Source organism: Penaeus vannamei, chromosome 4, assembly GCF_042767895.1.
Source record: "Penaeus vannamei isolate JL-2024 chromosome 4, ASM4276789v1, whole genome shotgun sequence".
Taxonomy (NCBI): Eukaryota; Metazoa; Arthropoda; class Malacostraca; order Decapoda; family Penaeidae; genus Penaeus; species Penaeus vannamei.
This window is the reverse complement of record NC_091552.1, coordinates 4,864,957-4,879,956: the sequence shown is the minus strand read 5'-3', so window position 1 is coordinate 4,879,956 and position 15,000 is coordinate 4,864,957. Positions and strand designations below refer to the sequence as shown.

At 34.9% G+C, this 15,000-nt stretch overlaps 3 protein-coding genes and 1 long non-coding RNA gene across 5 annotated transcripts in view; 2 read left to right on the top strand and 2 right to left on the bottom strand.

Moving 5' to 3' along the window:
* The window catches only part of LOC138860554 (uncharacterized), a 2,500-nt gene extending 2,101 nt beyond the window's left edge, over window positions 1–399 (top strand). Inside the window, exons 3-4 of one of the 2 annotated variants that reach the window (XM_070118179.1) lie at window positions 1–133; window positions 294–399. The exon at window positions 1–133 is cut by the window's left edge and continues 50 nt beyond it. In XM_070118179.1, the coding sequence (XP_069974280.1) occupies window positions 1–119 (119 nt within the window). In that variant the 3' untranslated portion in view covers window positions 120–133; window positions 294–399. The other variant, XM_070118172.1, reaches the window with a different exon arrangement.
* Window positions 400–3,027: 2,628 nt separating this feature from the next.
* Window positions 3,028–4,707, top strand: LOC113800674 (WAP four-disulfide core domain protein 2). Its single transcript, XM_027351483.2, has 3 exons — window positions 3,028–3,212; window positions 3,522–3,604; window positions 3,808–4,707. Exons 1-3 carry the CDS (start codon window positions 3,063–3,065, stop codon window positions 3,908–3,910), a joined length of 336 nt encoding a protein of 111 aa, XP_027207284.2. The 5' UTR covers window positions 3,028–3,062; the 3' UTR covers window positions 3,911–4,707.
* Window positions 4,708–10,783: 6,076 nt separating this feature from the next.
* Window positions 10,784–12,113, bottom strand: LOC113800679 (WAP four-disulfide core domain protein 12-like). The gene is made up of 4 exons (XM_070120568.1): window positions 11,954–12,113; window positions 11,618–11,691; window positions 11,188–11,331; window positions 10,784–10,957 (listed from the first exon to the last, which is right to left on the bottom strand). The coding sequence occupies exons 1-3, from the start codon at window positions 12,011–12,013 to the stop codon at window positions 11,214–11,216; spliced, it is 252 nt and encodes an 83-aa protein (XP_069976669.1). The 5' UTR covers window positions 12,014–12,113; the 3' UTR covers window positions 10,784–10,957; window positions 11,188–11,213.
* Window positions 12,114–14,071: 1,958 nt separating this feature from the next.
* The window catches only part of LOC138861454 (uncharacterized), a 1,209-nt gene continuing 280 nt past the window's right edge, over window positions 14,072–15,000 (bottom strand). Inside the window, exons 2-4 of the long non-coding RNA XR_011398506.1 lie at window positions 14,790–14,863; window positions 14,475–14,618; window positions 14,072–14,245 (exon numbers count right to left, since the gene is read on the bottom strand). This is a non-coding gene — a long non-coding RNA (uncharacterized lncRNA). The remainder of the gene's footprint in view (window positions 14,246–14,474; window positions 14,619–14,789; window positions 14,864–15,000) is intronic.

Sequence of the window (15,000 nt, the reverse complement as noted above, 5' to 3'; positions counted from 1 at the left end):
ACTACAACTGCGCGAGGGGCCATGTCTGTTGTGTGAATCAAGCCGGATTTGGTACCAGTTGCTACACACCCGAAGGATGGAACGAAATCATCGCCATGAGAGTTACCAGCAGAGGATAATCATGTAGTTATTTATCACTTGTGGAAAGGTATGAATGAGAACGAATATCTTCACAATACAAGAGATGTATTTAGCCGGTTTTGATTATATCTTCGTCAGAAATACATGTATTTCTGACGAAGATATAATCGAAACTGGTTAAATACATCTCTTGTATTGTGAAGATATTCGTTCTCATTCATACCTTTCCACATTTGTCAACATGAATACGGTTCATCTTATTTATCACTGTTATTAAAGGAGGGATTTGTATATGGTGGAGTACAGTGTGCGTGTCATTCTCTTGGTTTGATTTTACTACCCTGTGTCTGGATACAGACATATATGCATAGATGTGTGTACGTATGGTGCATATATGTAAATATATATATATATATATATATATATATATATATATATATATATATATATATATATGTATGTATATATATATGTGTGTGTGTGTGTGTGTGTGTGTGTGTGTGTGTGTGTGTGTGTGTGTGTATGTGTGTGTTTGTGTGTGTGTGTGTGTGTTTGTGTGTGTGTGTGTGTGTGTCTGTGTATTATATATGCATATATTATATATGCATATATATGTATAAGTAAATATATGTACACACACACACACACACACACACACACACACACATATATATATATATATATATATATATATATATATATATATATATATATGAATATATATAAATATACATATATGAATATATATATATATATATATATATATATATATACAAATATATATATGTATATATATATTTATATATATATATATATATATATATATATATATATATATATATATATATATATATATATATATATATATATGTGTGTGTGCATATATATATGCATATATATGTATATATATATATATACACATACATACATACATACATACATATATATATATATATATATATATATATATATATATATATATATATATATATATATATATATATATATATCAAGCACAAACACAATCACGTGAACACAAAAATGAAAATGAAACTAGCCACAATGAGAATTGAGAATAAGCGTGACGTTTCGAACTCTTCTCGAGTTCCTCATCAGACAAAAAAACGAAATGGCTCATTAGTGATGATAATAATGATACTAGTAATAATAATAGTGATGATAATAATGATAGTAATAATAATAGTGATAATAATGATAATAGTAATAATAATAGTGATGATAATAAAGATAATAGTAATGATAATAGTGATGATAATAAAGATAGTGATGATGATAGTAATGATGATTATTGATAGTAATGATAAAGATAAAGATGAAGATGATGATGATGGTGGTGATGATGATGATAATGATGATGAGACGAAGATGATGGTAATGATGATGATGATGAGGAGGACGAGAATTAGGATGAGGATGAGGATGAGAATGATATTAATGATAATAATAATGATATTAGTAGTAGTAATAGTGATAGTAAGCAGTAATAGTTGTAATAACAATAATAATGGTGATAATGGTAACAAGAGTAATAATGATAATACTAATAATGATAACAGTGATAATAACAAATATGACAACAACAATAATAATAGCAACAATTAGTACAGCATTAGTGCTAACAGGAGCAATAATAATGATCATAATAAAAATATGATAATGATAGAAAAAAACGAAATGATAATAATGATGATAATAATAGTAAATGTAATTATGTTGATGATAATAATATTGATTATGATAAGAAAGATGATAATAACAATGATAATAAAACAGTAACAACAACACCAATAATAATGATAATATTAATAATATTAACAATAATAATGATTAACTAATGGTAATAAGACAATCTTAATGACAATAGCAATTATAATTATCACATCAACATTATGATAAGAACAATAATAATAATGATAATTATCATAATACTCATATCATTATCACATCCTCACTATCATTGTTGTTGTTGTTTGATTATCGTTTGTATTATTATCATGTGTTTTTTACTTCTTAATCGCCATCTTAAGACAGGAAATTTGATCACAATCATTGCGATTCTGCCTGCAAGAGAATCAGCTTGTTGTTTTGAAATTTCTTCACCTTATTAAAGTTTTAATTACTGATACATTCACCTTATTAAAGTTTTAATTACTGATACATTCACCTTATTAAAGTTTTAATTACTGATACATTCACCTTATTAAAGTTTTAATTACTGAGACATTCACCTTATTAAAGTTTTAATTACTGATACATTCACCTTATTAAAGTTTTAATTACTGATACATTCACCTTATTAAAGTTTTAATTACTGATACATTCACCTTATTAAAGTTTTAATTACTGATACATTCACCTTATTAAAGTTTTAATTACTGATACATTCACCTTATTAAAGTTTTAATTACTGATACATTCACCTTATTAAAGTTTTAATTACTGATACATCGCTACGGTGGCTGTATTGTGCAATTAAGTCTTTCTTTTATAGGGAAAAGTTAAACACTAAACTGCCTAATCCCCTAATTGTCTAATCACCTAATAACCTTTTGATACAGTCAGTATTGATTATGTGGTTAATTCCTGGTATTTAGAATGTACGTGATTAAACTACAGGATTAAGACAACGTTCCTTATTAAGAACAAAACAGAAAGGAGGTAATGTGATAAAGATGAAATAGAAATAAAACCCGAGACTGTTTCGATGTGTTTCCCATTTATTTGCACGTCCAAATGAAATAGAGAATGTATGCGTATTTGTGTGTGTACATATACATGTGTGTGTGTGTGTGTATAAATATAATCATATGCACTTATATATGCATGTATTATATATGTATGTATACATGTAAAAAACAGTAAAAAATACGGAAAGAGTTGCAGTTTGCATCTGGGAAATCCCTTGCACGTGGGAGCCTCCGGCCACAATGCATGAATGATAATACTTGCTTTGCTTCCTGATGGTCATCGACGCCATATTTAAGTCCAGCACGCCGTTGCTGCCAACACAGAGCGTCGAGTCTGCGGCGGAAGAGGGACCTCTGCTTCTCGTCTGTGAAATGGCCTCGTTCGCACTGCGCTCGTGTTTTGTTTTGGCTGCGCTGCTGATGGTGAGATATGGGCTTGTTATGATGTAGATATATATCATATATACATATACGTGTACGCATAAATGTTTATATGCATACATATATACGTACATATACATAAATACATACATGCATACATATATACACACACATCTATATATACATATATATTTGTTTCTTTCTAAATATACTGGGTGTGTGTGCACGCGCACTTGTATATGTATGTAATACACTGCATGTGAAAATACACTTGTATGTATATTTAATGTATATAAATAAACAAGAATATTCATACAGGTATACATAGTAATACATTATATTTTCTCTTAGGCAAGTTTTGTTTGTGGAACGGGTGCCATTAAAGCAAAGCCTGGCCGATGCCCCGATCTCAAATCCCCCGACATACCTGGCATGTAAGCATACGATTTATTTTTATTTTTATTAATTTATTTATTTCATTGCATATCGTATAAATTATTAAATCAAATATGTGACATTCGGAATGCAAATTAATGTAATTTTCAAGTTCGCACATCATAACAATGGACCATGTATGAATGTATTAGTTCAGTGTATAGTGGACACCTGTTTTGAGTCCCATCTTTCTTCCTTGCAGCAAGCATTGCCGTTCCGACCTCGACTGTCCACTCGTCCTGAAGTGCTGTCCCGCTGGAGCCTCGGCTAGGATATGTATTGAGCCTAATCCTGACCTCCTCTGATCGGCAACAGCCTCTCCATTTCAACACGTGGCTCGTTCATAGCTCCGCCGATACAGAGATGAGGTCAAATGTGCACAGTCAAGCGTGTTTCCTGTTTTTATTGTGTAATAAAACGTTACTTGGAATTTGCGCTGCTATTGTTTGTGTTTGTGTTGACTGAATAGTAAAGTTATATATATATATATAAATATATATATATATATATATATATATATATATATATATATATATATATATATATATATATATATGGTCTTAATGTTTACTCAAAAAAATCTTGTTTTTTTGGTCTCCAGAGCACTATAGAAAATATTTAACAAAATTATAATAATTTCCAAGAAAAATAAGCAAATAAATTTAGAGGTTTAGCATTTGCTAATTCTGTCCATTGCTATAGCAACAAAAATGTTTTTTGAATGGAAAAAGGTATACAAGTAAACAAGCAGAAAACAAATATTTATGAACAATTTATGCATCATCATAACTTTGACGGGAGAAACGACAACATTTTGACAAGATTTTAACCGATACGAGTTAGTGATGAATGGTGACAGGCAAATAGGAAGATGATAATCATTTAACAGTTGGGTAGTTGGTGAGGATAATCATTTGAAATTCAACGGCTTTATTCACACACGCTCACCGGCCTCCCAATTGCTTCTTCTCTCGAAAAAAAAAACTGGTTTTATCTATACCACTAGGACTTTCTATAGAACCATCTTTGCTTCACTATAACATTTTATACGTGTGAATAGCCACTTATCTATGTTCCTAATAAAATATTCTGTGAAGTATCAGCCATTCATTTCAATTTATCCTCTGCCTATCTATCAGTCATTAAGATCTGTCCATAAATCTCTGTCCAACCACAGACAAGTAAACTCCATTTTTTCCTAACTTACGGTTTCGCAACAACGACCCTTTGCGCCATAACACCGGCTCCTCGGTGGATAAAAGGGCAGCGCTTGGCCCCTTGATGCTTCAGTTCAGATCCGTCCTACGTCGCTTCCTCATCCGGCACAGTTGGTTGGGATTTCCATGATGACTTTTCGAGGAATAAGTGTGTGCGTGGTGTGTGTCGCCGTGATACTTATGATGGTTGGTGTTTTGTATTTTTAGCGTTCTAGCATTAGTTTTTCCATGTATTTATTCATGTATAATGTATATTATGTCTTTATACATGCTATATACGTACGTGCGTGTCTGTCTGTCTGTACGAGTGTGCACGTAGATTCACATGTGCGTATGTCTACTTCTTAATCGATCAAGAATGTCATGAATCTATCAACCATGGATATAGGATCCACTGCACCTATTCTGATCCCCTTTCCTAACTCTGCCGGCGTTCGTGCTCTCCCCAGACGAGCACCGGACAGGCGGGTCCTACAGGCAGCCAGAAGCCAGGTTCTTGCCCGTTGTTCCCGGCTCCTCCTCCGCCTCACCTAGACGGGTAGGATATTTCTTCTTTGTTCTGTTATCTTTCTTATTCGTATTTTGTTATCATTATTCCTTTTTTATTTATTCTTATGCCTATCCGTGTTCGTTTGGCTGAAGACAGTAAAAGAGTAATAGGAAAAATATTTTTGTCATTTTTCTACTGTTGGCACTATTTACCATCAACGAAACTATCATTGTCGCAGTTTTAATAGACAACTGTTGCCATAATTGTCAGTGTCATTCATTGATGTCTTCGTTATCATGCCTTTAGACCACTGTTATCTTCACCCTCACCATCACTATCATTATCACTGTTATCGTTGCTGGCAATTTTTGTTATATTATTTTCCTTCTATCTCTTCTTTATCATCACATTATCATGCAGCGGCAGATTTTGGAAAATTCTTTATAAGCCGCTGTGATGAAGGGGGGGGGGGAGTGGTGACCCCAGTGAGACCGTGATGGTAATGATAGTGATAAAGATCGTAATTGTGATAATGCTAGTTTTAATGATGATGGTGGTGGTATGATGGCGATAATGATGGTGATAATGATAATGTTAATAAGATCTATATTAATATCATTCCTACTACTACCACTAGTGCCATTATTACTATTACTACTCTCATTTCATAATCATCTTTATTATCATGATCGTTATTACCTCCGCCAAGAGGATCATTATTAACATTATTATCATAAACACCAACTTTATCAACATTCCGGCATTATCATAAACAAATTCATCAACATTCAAGCATTATCATAAACATTATATCATTAACATTTCGATTATCCCGCCAACAGCCCGGTTTCCCTTGGCGGTCGCGCTGACTTCCCACGTGATCACAATGGTCACGTGACTTGCCGCTCGGATTTCGACTGTGTTGGCGCTAAAAAATGCTGCCCGACTGGTGCTTGCTGTGGGACAATTTGTACTCTGCCGTGGTAACGATCGGATAACTGAGAAAATCATGGTAGGTTTATTTGTTATTATTATTATTACTTTTTCTGGGGGGTGAGGGAGGAAAGTGAACATAAATGTGGAAATCTGTGTCGGATCTGGTTTTGGAATGGTCTGCTATCCATTCGATATTTTGAGTATATGCTTGCAATTTTGAAAATAAATACTTTTCGGGTTTATCATTTTGTATATAAAATAATGGCCTTATGACATTTGTTCTTTTCTCGTTTTCAGGTTAACAGACAATTCCAGAAGATTCGATTGCCTCTGAGATAACAATGGTTCAGAATGAGCGTCAGATGTCGTCATTCCGGCGTGTGTGTGTGTGTATGTAAGTATGTGTATGTGTGTATGTGTATGTATGTATATGTGTGTGTGTGTGTATGTATGTGTATGTGTGTGTGTGTTTGTATGTATGTATGTGTGTGTGTGTGTGTGTATGGTTGCAGCCTTGTTTCTAGAAGAGTTTGTCGATTTGTAAATTGATTTGCCGTCTGTAATGGTAGAGATTGTTGATCTTTCATAATAAAATCTGAATAATTAATCCTGTTTGATTCGTTATGGGTTACCTAATGTGCTCTGATTTGTTTGTGTATATATACATACACATAAGTATATGTATATCTATATGTGTGTGTATATATATATATATATATATATATATATATATATATATATACATATATATGTATATATATGTATCACACACAATGTATATATAGATAGATAGATAGATAGATAGATAGATAGATATGTGTCATGTAGTGTAAAAGGTTATAAATGCAAACCGGTGATCACGTGTTCATGCACGTATATGTGGAATTCATGATGAACAGATTGCAACAGGAACAATGAAGGGAAGAACAAGAAAACACACGAAAATAGGCATATTCGTGTTTTTTTTTTTTTTTTTCCCTCCCCTTTGTTGTTCCTGTTGCATGTACGTATATCTATATCTATATCTATATATTTACTTCTTAAAATATATACGCGTAATGTATACATATATGTTCCTTTTTTTCTTCCAAAATCAATGAAATGATTTGGCTTCCTTGTGGTCCCATCAATGTGGAGGAGACGTTAGATATTTTAGATTGGTCCACAGAGCGTGCAATCATTCCAATTTTCCGACTCATTACTCATTCCTCAGTCAAGTTATATCCTCATCTTCGGCAACTTTCTTGTACCCTCATGGCCCATCAACGAAGACATCTTAGTTGGTAAAGGCCGTGTCACACTAGCACTTTTTCCGTCATTTTTTTTACAATTAATTCATCATAAATACAAACATTCAAGAATATAGCTCTTGGTTTGACTGTGCTTGGCTGAAAAAGTTGACGGAAAGGTTTTCAGACGGAAACGATCACTATCGTCTGACTGGAGAATCGACAATTCGCTCAAAAATGGACAAAATTTCAGAAAAATGTCAAAAACTTGACGGAAAAAGTGCTAGTGTGACGGCACCTCAAGCAGTTCCACTACCTCTAACTCTAGTATTAGTTGGAAAGCTTTGAATTCCAGCACCTCCCCCACCCCCTCCCCCTGATCAAGTTATTACTTACCTGGAAATGGATAAGAAAACATAACTTTGTCAAACATAATGTCTGTCCCACATATCTCTTTCTCTCTCTTTCTGATTTCTTTCTCTGTCTCTCTCTCTCTGATCTGTTTTTCTGCTATCCTATTCCTGAGTTCTGGGTTAGCAAGGTGATCGAATAAGCCAGCTTTTAGCTACGGACTTCGTGCCTCATTATTTGCTGCCTACACTGGAATCCTTAAATTCAATTCGTTTTGAGTCGCAAGAACAGACCGATTTCACGGCCAATCTAAAATATCTTCCGTCCCCAGGTAAGCCAAACAATTCCATTGAATTTGGGAAAAATATCACTCATTTTGTTATTGGTATATATATGTATATATGCATACATAAATGTATATATGTATATACATATATACATATACATATTTTTATACATGCCTTTATATGCACACATACACACACACACACACATATGTATATATATATATATATATATATATATATATATATATATATATATATATATATATATATATATATATATATATGTGTGTGTGTGTGTGTGTGTGTGTGTGTGTGTGTGTGTGTGTGTGTGTGTGTGTGTGCACATACATAAATATACATATATATGTACATATACATACATATATATATATGTATATATATATATATATATATACATATACATACATATATATATATATACATATATATATATATATATATATATATATATATATATATATATATATATATATATACATATACATACAAATATATATATATATATATATATATATATATATATATATATATATATATATATATATATATATATATATATAAGTACATAAATATATATGAATATATATATATATATATATATATATATATATACATATATATGAATATATATATAATCATTTTTCATATATTCAAATTTATCATATTTTACTCTAATCAATTATTGTACCTTTTCATATGCGAATTCTGTTTAAATGTAGGCCTATTCTTACTGCATTTACTGTACCGTTTTGTGGGTAGCGTAACCTAACGTCCTTTAAACCTGCAGTTTAATCCCGTACCTTCTAAATCAGTATGTTATGTGCATGTCAAAAGTCACATTCTATTCGGAAAACTAACTTCAGCGTCTAGTGTATTGGGAGAGAAATGTGACTTCAAGACACACGCTGTTTTACCCTTTCAGTGTTTACAAACCCTGAGTCTGCAGTATGTTGACAGAACGTGGTAAAACTCCACGCTAGACCCCGAAATCATATAACACGAACGGTCCAGTGTCATGAAAACACTGAACTGGATTTGCCTTACTCAGTAAAAAAGGAAAGAAAAGAAAAATATATATGTATTTACACACACACACATGTATATATGTATATATAAGCACAAAATACATAGAAGGGCCGGGCAAAAAGAGAGGCATTAAAAAGATAAAAAAGTAAAACTTCTAGAATAACAGCTGTGAAAAAACCTTTTAACGAGAAAAGAAAAGGAAATTCAAGTAAACCGCACAAACACAAGACAAGTGAAAACATGATAAAGTAACTAACAGTTCGCACGAGTTTTCGCTCCCAACCAAGGAATTGGAAGAGCTTGAGATATACATGAAATAGAAGACAGGACCAGTGGGAATTAAAAAGATAATGAAAAGGTATGAATGAGAATGAATATCTTCACAATACAGGAGATGTATTTGACCGGTTTCGATTCTATCTTCGTCAGAAAGACATAAATAAGATAAGGATAAGTCCGATATGCGAAGCTGAGCCTCGCCCGGCCTGTGCCGACAAATGTCGACTCGATCAACGTGTGTCAGCTAGTGCTGACGCGACAGAGCTTAGTCCTTACCCGCCGTGGTGCCCAGCCACAGCAGTAACCTCCGGGCGACAATTGCAACTTCTCGCGCCTGGGCGGGGCGCGAACCGCCGACCCATCGGATAAGAAGCCAACACGTTACCACTGTACTAGCCTGAAAGCTCATATACAAATAAGATTCAGTTCAATTCAGTTAGATTTGCGAAGTCATGCGTCGCCCGGGCCTTTTCTCTGGAGTGACCCGGCCATAAAAGAAAATACAAAGCATATATATACTACATTGGAGCTGATAAACCACCTGACGGATGTGACCTCGCACTCGTTATGCGCATAATTGCTGCCGCGACTTTTAAATCTGCCCGACGCAGTGTTCATAGTAAATATATATATATATATATATATATATATATATATATATATATATATATATATATATATATATATATATATATATATGTATGTGTATATATGTATATGTATGTGTCTATATATGTATGTGTATATATATATGTATATATATATATATATATATATATATATATATATATACATAAATATTTACATTCTCTCTCTATACAAATATACATTACACGTTTTCTACCATTTAAACAGTATATATACATATATATACATAAGCATATATGTGTGTGAGTTTGTCTGTGTGTATATATATATGTATATATATACATACATATGTGCATATATGTTTAGATGGATATGTAAATATATATACATGATCACCTGTTTACCTTTATTAATTTTTTACGCTACATGACACACATACATATTTATATATTTACATAGATACACACACACACACACACACACACACACACACACACACACACACACACATATATATATATATATATATATATATATATATATATATATATATATATATATATATACATGAAGGTCTCTGTGTGTGATTATATATATGAACATATATATATTTATACATATATACATGTGTATGCATGTACACACACACACACACACACGCACACATATACATATACACATACATATATATGTGTGTATGTATATACACATTATATAGGGCACATTAGGCAAGACATTGAGAATCAAAACATGATTAATCATTCAAATTTTATTCTGAAGCATCAACAATCTCTACCAATACAGACGGCAAATCAACTGACAAATCGACACAGTCTTCTGCAAACAAGGCTGCGGCCACTGTGTGTGTGCTCATTGTGAACCATGGTTATCTCCGAGGCAATCGAATCTTCTGGAACTGTCTGTTAGCCTGAAAAAGAGAAAAGAACAGATGTCATAAGTCCACTATTTTGTAGAAATTCATACGAAATAATAAACCCGGAAAGTATTTACTTGCTTTCAAAACTGAAAGCATATACTGAAAATATCGAATAGATAGCAGACTGTTCCAAAACCAGATCCGACACAGATACTTTTCCACACTTATATTCACGTTCCTTCCTAACCCCCCAAAAATTGAGGATAATTATATAAACCTACCATGATTTTTCTCAGTTATCCGATCGTTACCATGGCTTCAAACAGACTTTCGAACCAATACCAAGCGTGCAACATTTTCTATCACCAGCACAGTCGAAATCAGCGATGCAAGGCGCTTGGCCTCTGCGACTACATTTAGCGGTGCTGTTGGCGGGAGAATCGTAATGTTAATGTTAAAATGTTTATGATTATGCTAGAATTGCCATCTTTTCCGGTGGTAATTAGGGTGTTACGCGACACGCGTAGTGGTAGTACTAGCAATGACATTGATAATATGATTATCGTTTTATTAACATTATCATTATCATCATAATCGTCATCATACCACCATCATTACTAATATTATTATCACAATTACGAACTTTATCACTACCAGTATTATCACGGCCTCACTGCGATCACCACCAAAGAAAAAAATAGTTCATCCTACCTAGGCGGCGATCCCGAGATGAAGGGGCAACTTCCGGGCTTCTGGCCTGTAGGACCTGCCTGTCCGGTGCTCGTCTGGGGAGACCACGAACGCCGGCAGAGTTAGGAAAGGGGAACAGAAAGGAATGGGTGCAGTAGATCCTATATCCATGGATGTCAGATTTATTTTCTTGATTGATTAAGAAGCATACGTACGCACATGTAAATGCATAAGCACACGTACAGACAGACACGCACCCGCATGTAAATATACAGCATAAATATACACACAATATACATAACACACGAATGAATACATGAAAAACTAATGCTAAAACGTGAAAAACCCAAAACCAACCAGCATCAGCATCACGGCGACACACACCACGCACACACTTATTCCTCGAAAAGTCATCATGGAACTCGTAACCAACTGTGCCGGATGAGCAAGCGACGTAGAACGGATCTGAACTGAAGCATCAAGGGGCCAAGCGCTGCCCTTTTATCCACCGAGGAGCCGGTGTTATGGCGCAAATGGTCTTGTTGTGAAACCTATGTCAAGGAAACAAAATTGAGTTGTTTGGAGTTGAACACATATTCTAGCCATGACTTCAGGTGCTCCAAAGTCGAAATCGTAAGCACAAGGGTTGCTGCAAGGGAGAAAAATTGTACTCAAAACAGGTTTCCACTATACACTGATCTAATGCATTGATACATGAACCATTGTTATGATGTGCGAACGTGAGAATAACATCAATTAATATTCCGAATGTCACATATTTGCTTTCATAATTTATACGCAGTATGTTGACAGAACGTGGTAAAACTCCACGCTAGACCCCGAAATCATATAACACGAACGGTCCAATGTCATGAAAACACTGAACTGGATTTGCCTTACTCCAGTAAAAAAGGAAAGAAAAGAAAAATATATATGTATTTACATACACACACACACGCACACACACACACACACACACACACACACACACACACATATATATATATATATATGTGTGTGTGTGTGTGTGTGTGTGTGTGTGTGTGTGTGTGTGTGTGTGTGTGTGTGTATGTATAAGCACAAAATACATAGAAGGGCCGAGCAAAGAGAGGGGTATTAAAAAGATAAAAAAGTAAAACTTCTAGAATAACAGCTGTGAAAGAATGAAAAAAAATCTTTTAACGAGAAAAGAAAAGGAAATTCAAGTAAACCGCACAAACACAAGACAAGTGAAAACATGATAAAGTAACTAACAGTTCGCACGAGTTTTCGCTCCCAACCAAGGAATTGGAAGAGCTTGAGATATACACGAAATGGAAGACAGGACCAGTGGGAATTAAAAAGATAACCAACGATGGTATTATATTTTATATTTTATTTTGTAATTCTTTATTTGGTAATTTACAGAAAAAAAGGAAATCCACGCTTTGATGCTGAAAAAGCAGTTTGTTTCAGCTGTCAAAGAGCCTATCCAAACGTAGGCCTATCCAAACGTAGGCCTATCCAGCGGCTTCGTACAGAAAAAGTGACAGCAAACTCCAGCTGCACAGCATTTCAGATCAGCTTCACACTCATAATCACCCCTGCAGCCTGTTCTTCTTTCAAAACCCAGCTTGTCGGGAGAGAAGTCACTGTAAGAGATAAAGGAAATGGGGGAGTTAGGAGCCAGTCGGTTTTATCTCCTTAACCTAATTTACACATATTTTACATTATTTTACACATATTTTACATTACTTGCATTTACGTTCTATTCCTGGTCTATCCTCACTGTTCAACACAAGCTGACCTGAACTGCGGTGGAAAACATTAAAACTAAATAAATATGAACCGTATTCATGTTGACAAATGTAGAAAAGGTATGAGTGAGAATGAATATCTTCACAATACAGGAGATGTATTTGACCGGTTTCGATTCTATCTTCGTCAGAAAGACATAAATAAGATAAGGATAAGTCCGATATGCGAAGCTGAGCCTCGCCCGGGCTATGGGGGAGCCCGGCCTGTGCCGACAAATGTCGACTCGATCAACGTGTGTCAGCAAGTGCTGACGCGACAGAGCTTAGTCCTTACCCACCGTGGTGCCCAGCCACAGCAGTAACCTCCGGGCGACAATTGCAACTTCTCGCGCCTGGGCGGGGCGCGAACCGCCGACCCCTCGGATGAGAGGCCGACACGTTACCACTGTACTAGCCTGGAGGCTCATAAACAAAGAAGATAAGAGAAAATACAAAGCATATATATACTACATTGGAGCTGATAAACCACCTGACGCATGTGACCTCGCACTCGTTATGCGCATAATTGCTGCCGCGACTTTTAAATCTGCCCGACGCAGTGTTCATATAACAGTAAATACACACACACACGCACACGCACACATATACATATACACATACATATATATGTGTGTGTGTGTATGTATATACACACATTATATAGGGCACATTGGGCAAGACATTACGAATCAAAACATGATTAATCATTCAAATTTTATTCTGAAGCATCAACAATCTCTACCAATACAGACGGCAAATTAATTGACAAATCGACACAGTCTTCTGCAAACAAGGCTGCGGCCACTGTGCGTGTGCTCATTCTAAACCATGGTTATCTCCGAGGCAATCGAATCTTCTGGAACTGTCTGTTAGCCTGAAAAAGAGAAAAGAACAGATGTCATAAGTCCACTATTCTGTAGAAATTCATACGAAATAATAAACCCGGAAAGTATTTACTTGCTTTCAAAACTGAAAGCATATACTGAAAATATCGAATAGATAGCAGACTGTTCCAAAACCAGATCCGACACAGATACTTTTCCACACTTATATTCACGTTCCGTCCTAACCCCCAAAAAGTAAGGATAATTATATACACCTACCATGATTTTTCTCAGTCATCCGATCGTTACCATGGCTGAATACACACTCTCCCACCAGCACCAACCCGGCAACATTTTTCAACACCATAACAGTCGGAATCAGAGCTGCAAGCCGCTTGGCCTTTGTAATCAGTATTAACGGAGCTGTTGGCGGGAGAATCGTAAAGTTGATATTAAAATGTTTATGATTATGTTAGAATTGCCATCTTTTCCGGTGGTAATTAGGGTGTTACGCGACATTACGATCTTTATCACTTCCATTATCATCACGGTCTCACTGCGATCACCACCAAAGAAAAAAATAGTTCATCCTACCCAGGCGGCGGTGCCGGGATGAAGGGGCACCATCCGGGCTTCTGGCCTGTAGGACCTGCCTGTCCGGTGCTCGTCTGGGGAGAGCACGAACGCCGGCAGAGTTAGGAAAGGGGAACAGAAAGGAATGGGTGTAGTAGATCCTATATCCTATGGATGTCAGATTTATATTCTTCATTGGTTAAGAAGCATACGTACGCACATGTAAATGCAT